This window comes from Simochromis diagramma, unplaced genomic scaffold (assembly GCF_900408965.1).
Source record: "Simochromis diagramma unplaced genomic scaffold, fSimDia1.1 OVJJ01000361.1, whole genome shotgun sequence".
NCBI classification, from domain to species: Eukaryota; Metazoa; Chordata; class Actinopteri; order Cichliformes; family Cichlidae; genus Simochromis; species Simochromis diagramma.
Window position 1 is genome coordinate 14,895,640 of NW_024386860.1, and position 12,396 is coordinate 14,908,035.

Genomic DNA, 12,396 nt, shown 5'->3' on the forward strand with positions numbered 1-12,396 from the left:
GAGTCTTTTGTGACATTTGTTTAATTTTAAATCTATTGTGTGTAACAGAGAACCAAGTATATTAAAACAGTTTTACCTTCCAAACATTTGACCGTACCCACCCGTTAAAGAGGGAATCATTAAGCTCTGAGCTGCAGCAGCTAATTACTCTGCCGACAATTTCCCCAGATCTTGCTAAACAAGATCCAAAATGAAAATAACAAAAACACCGACAAGAAGCAGATGTTCTGCTGCTGAAGTTGAGAGGATTCACCTCCCATAAGAAGCACAATTGGAAGATGACTCAGCGCGAGACACTTGCTTCAAGCCAAAGTTTCAAATTGGACATGATTACATGTAATTACGGAGGAGAGGCTGCTCTCAGAACAATGCATCTTCAGCTTGAGACAAAAATCATATGGAGTGCCCATTTAGCTGTAAGGCGTCTTCTTGTTGACTTTGGGGTAACGTCTCCAGAGAAATGTAAATGGCTGGTTTTGCTGGGCGAGTGTGGCAGGTATTATTTTGCATCACTGCTGCCGTCAGAACCGTATTGTGCTAAAGTTAATTAAATGGGAGAAAAAGCAAAGGAATCAGTGAACAAAAGCGGTGGAAAAAATTTTTAAAAAACATTTTAATCGTTAAACTGATTGTACATTCATTCAGATCGAAATTCACAGGAGAGTTTTTAAAAAGAGCGGGATCACTTGTAGAAGACAAGGGAAGAAGTCATGATGATGTATCCTGGCTGCTGCGCTGGGTTTGGATCCCGTCCGTTGAACAAGCCAAAGTAGACGACAGTGTTGGATTCAGACCTGCTCATGTTGAGCTGTCGGGACAGGAAGAGAGCCGCACAGTGTTAATAAAACCTGTCTAATGAAATGACGTGAGGTTCAGTCTCAGACTAGTCAGGATTTACTCGATTAGATCAGGAGTCTTTGGGGTCAATAACTCGAGAATAATAAAGTGCTCCTTTATTCTAATGGGTACAACTTCAAATCAAGTGCTTCTCCTCAGCATGACTTCAATTTGAGGTTCTTATAAAACTACTGAAGAAGAGAAGCCCTTAGAGAAAGCACTGTGTAAGTGTGTAAGCGACGCAGTGATGAATTCCCACTGGCAGATTTCACATTGTGTCCTTCTTACAGCAAACTGATTGTACTTTTACTTTTTTCCTACTCTTGAGTCTGTTTGATGTCATAAAGGGGATATCCCTTATATGTTCATGGGCCCCACCCATCTGGATTCAATTCTTCTGTCAACACGTGGAAGCCAATCAGAAGACAGTCAGCTAAAAGGAATGGAGACGAGAGCTAGAACGATTTCAGACACAGGGACTGCATCAAGGCCAAGAATAAGACTAGGATTATTTTGAACTGTCAGTCATGCAAAGCTTCTCTATCAGAGGCCAGTAATGTCAACATTGAGTTGGAAATGAGCATAACAGAATATTCAGCCCAGTGCAGCTGTGCATCCGTTTTGAAGACTCTCCAGCTTTTAGACAGTTTTGATTTCTCTTTGTTATTGTGGACACCACTAGAAAGCTCACGCAAAAGCGTGTAAGATCCATTATTGCCACATCTGTCCTTAAGAAACATGAAATTCTCAAACTTTTTTAAGGCAACAGTTCTGTTGTGTTAAAAAAGCTATAAAGCATGGCTCGATTGCCAGTAGTCTGCTTACTGTGGCCGAATAACATTTTAGGACTGTTTTGTTGTGGGTTTCATATTAAGAGGAGCTTTAAGTCTGGCATTTCATAAATATTTAAGGGATGAAATGAGAAACTTCGTGGAGAAGAACCAACCTGTTTGGTGACGTCAACCCTCCAGGGATTCACCTGTAGTCCATCACACCAGCCTCCTCGGCCGTACAGCCATGTGCCGTGTTCGTTCGGTACAGCGCCCTCTTTGACGCGCATTGCACAGCCCAGAGCCGTTCCTAATGGTCCCATGATTGGCATTAAAAGCATTTGATTTCCAATTTGCACCGACCAGTTTATTTTTAAGGCTTTAACAAGCACCTTGATAAACAATCCTCAGGTACATTTGTAGGTTAGTTCATCAGCAGAATATTTTTTAAAATTAAAAAGAAATGTAAAGTTTGAGGATTTCAAATTGATTTTTGTGGATAGAGTATCTATCTAGTATTTTTTTAATTTGGATGGCAGGACAAAATTAAACTTGTCCTGAGGACTCAGACCACTGACAACTATAACATCTAAAATCTTTAGCAGTCATGCAGAAAGCATCTTTTCCTCACCTGCAGAATCAAATACGTGGGTGTTGTTATAAGCAGCGTTGATCACGAAATGGTGGGAGGTGACACAAAATTCTCCGCAGCCGTTCTCGTCGCTGCCGTGTCCTGTGATGACAGCGTACAGCTCCACCTGAAAACAGACATGCAGCCAATGTGATCCTCCACAGACAGCTGTAAACAACTAGCAAAGACTGTATGTAAAAGATGGACGTAGCCACCGTGACTTCAACCTTAAGGACTCTGAAGATATATTACATTGAAGCCTTGAGCTGCGTTTTCAACCATCGACTTCATGGCGTTTTTCTTCAATAACTGTTTAGCTCATAAATTAAGTTAGCAGTAGGGTTATTTTCTCCATAAACTTCTATCCAGCCTGACCCCTGGTGGCCATTGCAAAGAATGCAGCTGGAAGTTACGTCCATCTTTTAGAAACAGGCTTTGACATTTTGTGGTTAACATCATATCGGATACCTTTTTGGTGGACGCTGGGACAGTGAATTTGATTGGCTGGTACCTCTTGTTGTAATTTTTGTCAAAGGTTCCTCCATCGTACAGTGACATCACCTTAAAGGGATGAAAGCTCTCCACAAAGTTTCCTGTGACAGAAAAAAACCAAACAAAAAAGTCTGACGCAACATCTTCCTCTAGATTTACAAATTATGGAGCTTTAATAATCCTGATTTTTTTATGAGTTTAATTGATTATTAATGATATATTTTGAATATGCTTTAGCATCCAAGTGGTTTAAACATACATTTTAAGATCATATCCTGGTTTGTTTGCATGAGAAAGATTTGCTCAGTAGTGCCAATTTGTGCTCAGCACACACACTCATGACATGTTTGTAAAATGTAACAAGCTTCCTGCTGCAGTTTGATTGCATCATCTGTGTTATTCACCTGTCTGATTGGTGCCACTGAACCTCAGATTGAGGGAAACAATCCAAGGCATCGCCCAAGGCACCGTCTTCATAGTGAAGGTGCATTTATTGCTGTCCAGCAGGGGGATCAGAGGGGACACATCTGTCAGCCAGCGCCCGATACCTCTGGTAAAATAAGACAAAAATCATATTGCACAAATAAATAATAATGATAATAATGACAATAATAACAACAACAACAACAAGTTGCATTTATATAGCGCTTTTCGGGGCCCTCAAAGCGCTTTACAATTCCACTATTCATTCACTCTCACATTCACACACACTGGTGGAGGCAAGCTACAGTTGTAGCCACAGCTGCCCTGGAGCAGACTGACGGTCATAGCTGTGCTATCAGTGCTTCCCACGAGCTTTGTACCTGCGGAAGGCAGTGATCCATCGACCCAGCTCCATGTTGCAGTACGGACTTGTGCGGTCGCAGCAGACAAAAAGCTGCACAGTGTGATCCCACTGAGCGCATGACGAGTCTCTCTTGCCTGGACATGACAGCGATGCATCAAGCTCCAACGTGTCAAAGTCCAACAAGTCTGTGGACAAAGTACCTTTTTTTTAAAAAAATAAATAAAAATTAAAAAAAAACAAACAAAACAAAAAAAAACCCACACATTTTCCATCTTTCTTATATGTCAATGTTCCTGCTGCCGAGAGTCGACCATTCACCTATTCCAGTAGGATGTTAAGTCACTCTGTGTATATAATTTTTGCAGTTAATGATGAATCTTGAGTCAAGATGCCAAAAACTGCTCTTTAAAAATAAAAAATTAAAACAAAATAAAAATAAAAAAATCAAAAAAAAAAAATCATTTGAAACTCCAGAGTTGAGAAGCCCACAGAGGGGCTGCTCCCAGTCCCTGCCACCAGGACAATGAAAAATGTTCATATTTGAAGTTAAGATGAATATCCAACATTGGATTGGGGTGTAAAAAGGTGTAAAGAGTCATGATAGCCGCAAAATGATCAGTTTTATTTTAACAATATCTGATATTTCTTTTCTGTCACATGAATCTGATTAAAGCGTAATGCTTTCACAGATAAAAATCAGTCTATTACAGCAGCATTATATGAACAACTTGTCTATCACAATTAACCTGATTATGTAATTAACAGTTGTTTTGATAAACTTGCCTATAGACAGGTCGACTGTGGCCACGGCTCCTTTGTCCCCTTGCATTTGGACTTTATCAAAGACAGAAACAACTTTTGCAGGATTCTGGAGTTTAGTCTGCAGATCAGCAAAGAAATCAAACCTGGAGACGAAGCAAAAGTAACTGATCAATGACAAAAAACCAAAACAAAACAGTGCATCCATGGAGAGCTTGTACTGGTGACTACAAACTACATCAAATGCCATAACCAAAATATCTATTTTGAGGTTCATTATGCATAAGATACAGCAGTTTAAAAACAAAAAAAACAAACCAACACAAAACATAAAAATTTACTGCATATAAGTTTCATCCTTTAGAGGTGTCACATGTCCTGTCTTTTGTGGGGGGTGAGAAAGGCCATGGGCATTGATTTTAGGAAGTCTTATTATAGGTCATCACCTGCTATGATTAAAGCTGCTGATATTGAGATTGCGAAGTGTTACAAGTATGTAGGGGTTGTTCTTGACCACAAACTGTGTTTTGAGCCTCATGCTGATGCCACTACCAAAAAAAAAAAAGTTCAGCAAAGACTGCTCTTCTTAAAGATAATTAGAGCTTTTAATGTCTCATCTGAAATGTTCTCCTTGATTTACAGAAGTTTTATTGAATCTGTTATTTCTCTCTGTATTGCTGCTTGGTTTGGTAACATGACTCTGAAGAACAAGAATCGTTTTGGGACTTTTGGTAAAAACTGCCAGCAAAACCTCAGAGCGTTGACAAGACAGGCTTTTTGCCATGTATAACGAGCGTGTGCTGAGGAAGGCTCGCTTTATTGTCAATTGTTACAACCATCCACTTTACAGTGAGTTTGACTTGTTGCCCTCTGGCCATCGTTTCGGAGTACCTGCAAGGAAGACCAAAACAATTCAGGTTGCTTTTATCCCTACTGCAACCCGTTTACTTAATGGCACGTCTTGTGGCTTTTTATCATTGTTTTGTTTATTCTTATTGCTGCTAAACTGATTTCCCCCTGTGGGACAATATAACCAATGTAACCAAAGCAGCCAACGTAAAGTGGCTGCATTCAACACAAGGAAGAAGAAAGCTACAAGACCAAATGTTCCATCTTGCAGTTCTAAAGAAATTGATCAAAACTTCAATTAGCATGTAGGTTTTTCATTCTACATAACTTACCTCTTATTGTTATTAGAACTAAAGACTAGAAACTTGAGACAGAAAAAAGGCATAAAATAAATTACTCAGTGGAACTTCTATTATAACCGTCTCTGAAGAAGGCCTGGTATTGATCATATGTATATTAATCCTAAAATCAAAGTGCTACTCATTTAAAACAAAAAAAGTTGGATTCAGATTCCATCTGTGAAATCTAATAATCAGTTAAAACACTGGAATAAAGCTTCTGGTGTCCTCTTGTTACATTATAAACCGTAATCTTCCAGTTTCAGTAACCTTCATGTACTTACCACTGGGCCTGCCAGTTAACAAAGCTGAACGTGGGGTAGAGGAACCAGCCCATCTCAGCCAGCAACCCCTGTTTGTCAATGCTGATGAAGAAATTTGGGGACGGGGTGTTCTGGAACGACACATTGACCAGCTTTCCAAACCTGAACAACAAATTGGAACATCAAAACAAAAACCATTACTGTGACCTTTTAGAAGAACAGTTAGTCCTTGTACGCGAATGTGAAGCATCAACATCAGGAGGCTTTTAATCCTGCAGGTGAGCCGATCTTACCGGAGCATCTGAGCGACTGCAGGGTCCTGATGCACCATGGCAGCTGGGATGCTGAGCAGCGAGAAACACTCATCCCCAACACAGTTCATATCCTGGAGTGGATTTCCAGGGAGGGCATAGACGAGGACACCGGAGGCATTGGACTTGGCCATGCTCTGAACCTGAAGGAAAACAAATCAGAGAGGATGAAACTGTTACAGACTTCAATATTAATAATGAATGTCTATGTTTATGTAATTAATGCATTCATAGTTTGGTCTATAAAAAGAAAGGAAACAGGGAAGAATTTCTTTGAGGCTACAATGCTGAAAACTGCTGAACTTGACATTTATGGTAAAGGTTTGTGTCACATAGATTTGAAGAAGAAAAAATACATTAAACAAATGGAACATTTTTATTTTTCACCAGAAAGGTCTGTGGTCTTAGCTTCCTGATTTCTCTGTGCCTAACTCCTTGGGGTCATATAACAAGGGGAAGAGTGATTTGACTCAGAACCATCATCAGCAGACTTCATAAAACCAACTATCCACAGTGTCCATCCCACACTTTGATATATGCTGTGAAAAACAAATCCCCATTGATAAATTGAGCAATCTGCAGCACAGTGGCTCAGTGATCAGCACAGCTTCCTCACGGGTGCATGTCTTTTGGTGGAAAAGTCTCCAATAAAGGTTTTAAAAAAAATATCTAAATTTAAAACTTTAATAATCTCAATAAAGACATCTGCCTATGAATCTGTCGACAAGGGGCAAAACTTTTGATACTGGAAGCTTTCTGGTTCCACTAGTGGGCCGAGTGCTATTGGCCAATCATGTTTGAGCAGGCTTTGACTACATGTGGGTAAACAGTCTGTGTAGAGAGCAAATGACGGATTGGATTTGCTGAAATGCAAACCCAAAACCATCAGTACAGTCTGCCAATGATTTAGTTTTTTGTTTGTTATACATTTTTCTCCTCATTCAAACAGATGATGATGATGATAGATTGGATTTATATAGCGCTTTTCAAGGCACCCAAAGCGCTTTAAAATGCCACTATTCATTCACTCTCGCATTCATACACTGGTGGAGGAAAGCTACGGTCGTAGCCACAGTTGCCCTGGGGCAGACTGACAGAAGCGAGGCTGCCATATCGCGCCATCGGCCCCTCTTGCCAACACCAGTAGGCGGTAGGGTAAAGTGTCTTGCCCAAGGACACAACGACCAGGACAGAGAGCCCGGGGATCGAATTGCCGACCTTCCGGTTACAGATATGCTTCCCAACCCCCTGAGCCACGGTCGCCCACGTGGGGGTCAGTGCACAGCTTTGATGTCCATCAGCTACACCGGAGACCAGGAAGTGTTGGCCTCACCAGCCAAAAGTTCCCAAATTATTAAGAAATAAAAGTCAAATAAAAACCAAGAATTATTGGTTTCAGCCTCTCAGCATCGTTTCATTATTTTTGTCATTGATTTTTGAGTTGCCTTTCAATTCTGTCCTCTGTAGGTTGATCATTTTTACTTCCATCAAATGATATAGCATACTTTCATCCCTAACACATTACCCAGCCCACATCTGTATAGATATCCAGCATGTTTGTTTTTTCCATTGAGATCTGATGTGTTTATGTAGGCAAGCTTTAAATGTCAAGAAAAAAAAAAAAAAAGCCTTTAAGGTCTCCGGATCCTCCCAGTTCGATTTAATTTCACTGAACTTCAAGCATGTCACCACAGGCGTCAACAAACTGGAAGCAAAAACATTCATTCAATTTGACACTAACAGACCTTAGTGAAGAAAGAACAGTTGCCTTCAGACACCCAGGCCACAGCACCTGCCACCGAGGGGAAGGTTTCACACCCATCTCCAGCATCAATCACTGTATAGGACTTTGAGCCCCAGCGTGCCATGAGCCAGTCATATCTGGCATCTAGTCTTTTAATGATCACAGGCATCTTCCACTCTGCAGGGGGGAGCCAAGAATTACAAATAAATGCTTGCTCTCAACATTCCTCTGCATTCTAAATATTAATATCTACTAATAAACAGACCTGAAATTAACCTTCTTCTGACTTCACTCCTCTAAAAATCAGGCAGGTCAAGAGAAAAATCAGTTGCAGAGTCTGATTTCATGCACTGTCTTACCCTCTGAGATGAAAGCAGCCTGGGAAAGACCACAGCTGTGTCCCATGCAGCTCCAGTAGTAAAGCACTCTGGGGATCCAGTTACCCAGAGCAAAGACGGGCACCGGAGAGAAGTGCAGCCTGGACAGAACCTCCTTTTTACTGCGGAAACGTAAAAGAGGCAAGCGCACGGATGGTTATATTAACTCAGGAAGAACCATAAAACCTTATTTTCAGCTCCAAGTTTAAACTCTTGGATTTCAATTTATTTCATACAGTTCATCTGCTAACTGGAGGGGGAAAAAAAAAAAAAAAAAAAAAAAAAGCCATTTTAGTCACATGCCTTCTGATTGGCTGCACTTCAAAAGCAGAAGATCGGAGCATCAGGTGGTTGTGGTTTCTGTGTCTTAGATCAGCGGTCCCCAACCTTTTTTGAACCACGGACCGGTTTATCACCAGTGTGTGAATGTGTGTGTGACTGAATGTGTAAAGCACTTTGGGGTCTTTAGGGACTAGTAAATAAATTTCACACTCGAGCCTCAACTCTTGCAGCACGGTACCAAACAACTCACAGACAGGGATATCCCCTGTGACATCATACAGAACCAAGAAAAACTGTCCAACACAAAGCACTTAGATGTGTCTGAAGCTTTTGATGGCCATATTTAATGTAAGCATCCACCATTTTAAGTGCACATATTTGAAAGTAAGAAAAATCCTTCATAGGTTAACTCCAAACAACCCAAGAAAATGGTTAATACAATAAATGTCACTCTGGCAGTGTATGACCTTTGGGATCTTGCTCATGTTAATAAAACATTGAGATTTAAATAAAAACATCATAACATCATGTTTTCCAATAGACTAAGGAGTTCTAGGTACTTTTTACTTCTGCTGCACTTCCCTTTTTTCCAGTGCAGTTTCCTGTGTTTGGTACAGTATGTTGTCACTATTATTAAGATGGTTCCTGTTTCACATAACCGATTATTTTACAGCTTTGAGGATTAATGTTCCTGAAAACTGTAAAATAAAATATCAGCCTCCTCTGCAAGTTTTAAAAAAAAAAAAAAGGAAGTATACTCTGCTCATTTAATCTTCCAAGAAACGTTTTAATGTCAAAACTGTTTCACAGCACAGATTTGAAATAAATGATGAAAGTGCTAAAATTATCCATCGTATGAAATCTATATTTTATGATCTTTTGGAAGGCCCTGTGTGTTTCACGTTCAAATAGAAAAAGGTCAATTTCCAGTTATATAAACTGAAATTTTATAGTTTACAGACAAAATTAGCTTATGGATGGGAATACATTAGAGAGGAAACTAGTGGGTCTCAAAGCTTTATGGAATTTGAACCTGAGCAGAAAAGAAGTCACGTTTCACAAGTCTGCAGGTTTTTTGTAGTTAAAACTGTTTAATTTTGCATCTGAAGCTCTCAAACTGTTCCATTTTCACGTGAAGCTTTTAGCCTCTAGTGGAGGTTGCATGTTCTGAATCCCTGTCCATATCTAACATTTGACAGAAAAGCGAAGTTTAGCCTTGTGCTTCAAAACTAGACTGTGCGTATGTAAAGTGAGCACAGGTAACTCCACCACCCACAACAGAAACATTTTGCATAAACAGCTTCAGGATATTAATTAATTTAATATAAATTGTATTGACACTGAGTATGTTTTACTCAGTGCAGGTATGCATTGCCAAGTGCTATTAAACATCGGTTTTCACCACTGGAACCCAATTCGTCTGCCTTACAGCGAGGATGAGTCCTTCACGCTCACCTGTGGGCGGCGGCCCGCAGCACCTGCTCCCGCATCCAGAGAACATCATTGACCACAGAGTCGTCCAGGGATAGGAAGAGCACTTGTGTGCTGTTCGGAAGTTCCTCCACGAGACTTTTTAGCGAAGACTCTGAGCTCCAAAGGCACTCCAGAAACCCTGAGTTGTTGGTGAAGGCGTGGATCACCAGAGGTCCCCTCAAAGCGTCGGGCTGGAAGGAAAACTCCCCATCCAGAGTTGGTACTTTGAACGCGTCCGCTGGGTCACCGGGCTCCGGCCCTGCGGGAGGTTGCCGAGATCTCAAACTCACCGTGCTGTCACCTTCGGTCAGCAACACCTGGCGCCTCGGTCTCCCTCCTGTTTCAGCGATATGAGCTGCCACAACAATCAGGAACCACAACAGCGCAGACTTTGAACGCAACAAAGCCATGTTCCCGGTGTAAGCTAGTGCCCGTGAACTCACCACGAACAACCGAGGTCGGACATCACTTCGCCAAAAGTTAACTTAAACTTAAAGGGTCAGAGTCTGTTTAAGCTGTCCCCAGACGACCTGTGATTTCCTCCTTCCACCTAATCATGACATCCAAACATTTGAGCTGGAGGCGGGCCGAGCCGCTGTCTACGGCAGCCCTGCGGGGACACAGGTCCAGGAAAGCGCGAACGGTACTTTTAACGGAAAATGATCTGAAACAGAGAATTTGATTGGTCGTCAAAATAATTAAATCTGTCGTGATAAAACGCTTAGTTGAGGCGGAAAATGCGGAGACAATAGCTGCAAAACGACTAGCAGAAATAAATTTTCAACATCTCGCGAGATTTGATGATGACCTGACCTATTTCAGAGAAATGTTTTAAGACCCTTGACATGTCTATGAACCATCCGAGGATAAAAAAGAATCCAACTTAAAGGGGAACCAGTGTAGCGTTTACACATAACAGACGAGTTAAAGAAGCAGTTTTAAAGTTTAGCATCAGGTACTTTGTTACTGCTGACCTGTTTCAAAAACACAGAAACTATAACCATTGCGGGGCAAAAAAGAAAGAAAGAAAAGAACCACAGCAGGTGAACAGTGTAAGTGCTTAAGAACATGAATAAAAACATCAAGGAAAGACTTGATACTGGTCCTGAAAAACGTATCTGGTTCTTTAGTTGATCAATCTACTGTTGACTGAATCAGAATCAGAACTTTATTAGTTCCTAAAGAAATTATACTGAAGCCACCTTGGCAACATGTCTTGTTCACAACTGAACAATATCAGTCATGGATCCTCCGTCTTACCGACGCAGTGTGTTCATACCTCATTAGAATTGTAAAATACTGTGTTTTGGCTTTATATACTTTATTTACATACATGTTTCCCCCTATTACCAGTTTTCTTTCCAAAATATGAAGAAATGAAGGACACTTTAAGACTTTTGCATAGTATTGTACACATTTACCCGTGTTTACCCCCCCCCACAGTTGTGGTAGATAGCTGTTGCTCCTTGTGCCTGGTTCTGCCGAAGGGTTCATCCTGTTAAAAGGGACATTTTTTTCCCCTCCTACTGTTGCCAAGTGCTTGCTTATCGGGGGAATTTCCTTGTATTATTGTAGGGTCTTTACCTAACAATATAAAGCACCGTGCAGGTGACTGTTGTTATGAATGGGTGCTGTATAAATAAAACGTAATTATACTGAATCGTATTCTTTTATCTCAATAAAAATATTTAAAAGGTTATCCGACACAAGAGCCAATTCAAGAACTAGAGTATGCCATTACAACATATATTGGTTGCTATTATTAAGAAAACTATTCAGTTTTATCGATATAAAGTAAACAATGTAAAGTACAAGTATAATGTAGCTCTTTATATAACCGTATCTCATTCATCAGGACATTTTCTTGCACATCTGCTAATACAAAAACTAAGGCATGTCTCAGAGAGCTTCACCATATCACAATCATGTCAAATTTGAGGTTACATATTGAGAAATTAAGATGTAAAAGGAAGTACAAAACCAAATAAAAATAGATTATAAAAAAGTGGTGGTTACATACAGCAACAATAAGCTGCTAAATGCACAAATCAGAGTCCACACTGCAGTGTGGACCTGTAGGAGACCTTGAAAATGATAGTTACGCACTGAAAATGAATAATAATTTATTTTCCTTTAATCTTTATTTATTTATTTTATTTAGGACAGTGCATGTTAATGAACATAAATGTAAAAAAAAAAAATTACATGAATGTAAACATACCAGATTATAGCCAAGGGCTAATTTCCATCTGTTGTCCTTAAGCATAAAAAATAGACATAATAATTCATAAAAATTCATCATTCATTCATAATAAAAACTCCATCACCAAACTTACACATTCACACCATTCTGTTCCCAAATAAAACATTAAAACTATACAACTCATACATGATCACACACTTGATTTGTCCATAACCAGTTTTTGACTCTTTTACTGTTAATTTAACGATTTTCCATGTACTGTGAAGATGTTCCAATTATA

General features: G+C 40.0%; 1 protein-coding gene across 5 annotated transcripts; it reads right to left on the reverse strand.

Moving 5' to 3' along the window:
• Window positions 1-3: 3 nt before the first annotated feature.
• Window positions 4-10,551, reverse strand: si:dkey-256h2.1 (uncharacterized protein LOC337520 homolog). 5 transcript variants are annotated; one of them, XM_040030732.1, is made up of 13 exons: window positions 9,896-10,551; window positions 8,141-8,280; window positions 7,783-7,958; window positions 6,020-6,180; window positions 5,748-5,888; window positions 4,301-4,422; window positions 3,534-3,702; window positions 3,135-3,280; window positions 2,707-2,831; window positions 2,239-2,365; window positions 1,784-1,917; window positions 687-808; window positions 4-537 (listed from the first exon to the last, which is right to left on the reverse strand). In XM_040030732.1, exons 1-13 carry the CDS (start codon window positions 10,321-10,323, stop codon window positions 522-524), a joined length of 2,007 nt encoding a protein of 668 aa, XP_039886666.1. In that variant the 5' UTR covers window positions 10,324-10,551; the 3' UTR covers window positions 4-521. The 5 variants fall into 5 exon arrangements, with proteins under 5 accessions (XP_039886666.1, XP_039886663.1, XP_039886665.1 ...); XM_040030729.1 differs by having other exon boundaries at window positions 3,534-3,717; XM_040030731.1 differs by having other exon boundaries at window positions 636-808; window positions 3,534-3,717; window positions 9,896-10,550.
• Window positions 10,552-12,396: the final 1,845 nt, after the last annotated feature.

Coding starts and splice junctions, on each gene's coding strand:
- si:dkey-256h2.1 (XM_040030729.1), bottom strand. CDS start 10,323: ATGGCTTTGTTGCGTTCAAAGTCTGCGCTGTTGTGGTTCCTGATTGTT. Junction 8,281..9,895: donor CTGCGGGCCGCCGCCCACAG/GTGAGCGTGAAG, acceptor ACGTTTCCGCAG/TAAAAAGGAGGTTCTGTCCA. Junction 3,281..3,533: donor TGGATCACTGCCTTCCGCAG/GTACAAAGCTCG, acceptor TTATTTTACCAG/AGGTATCGGGCGCTGGCTGA.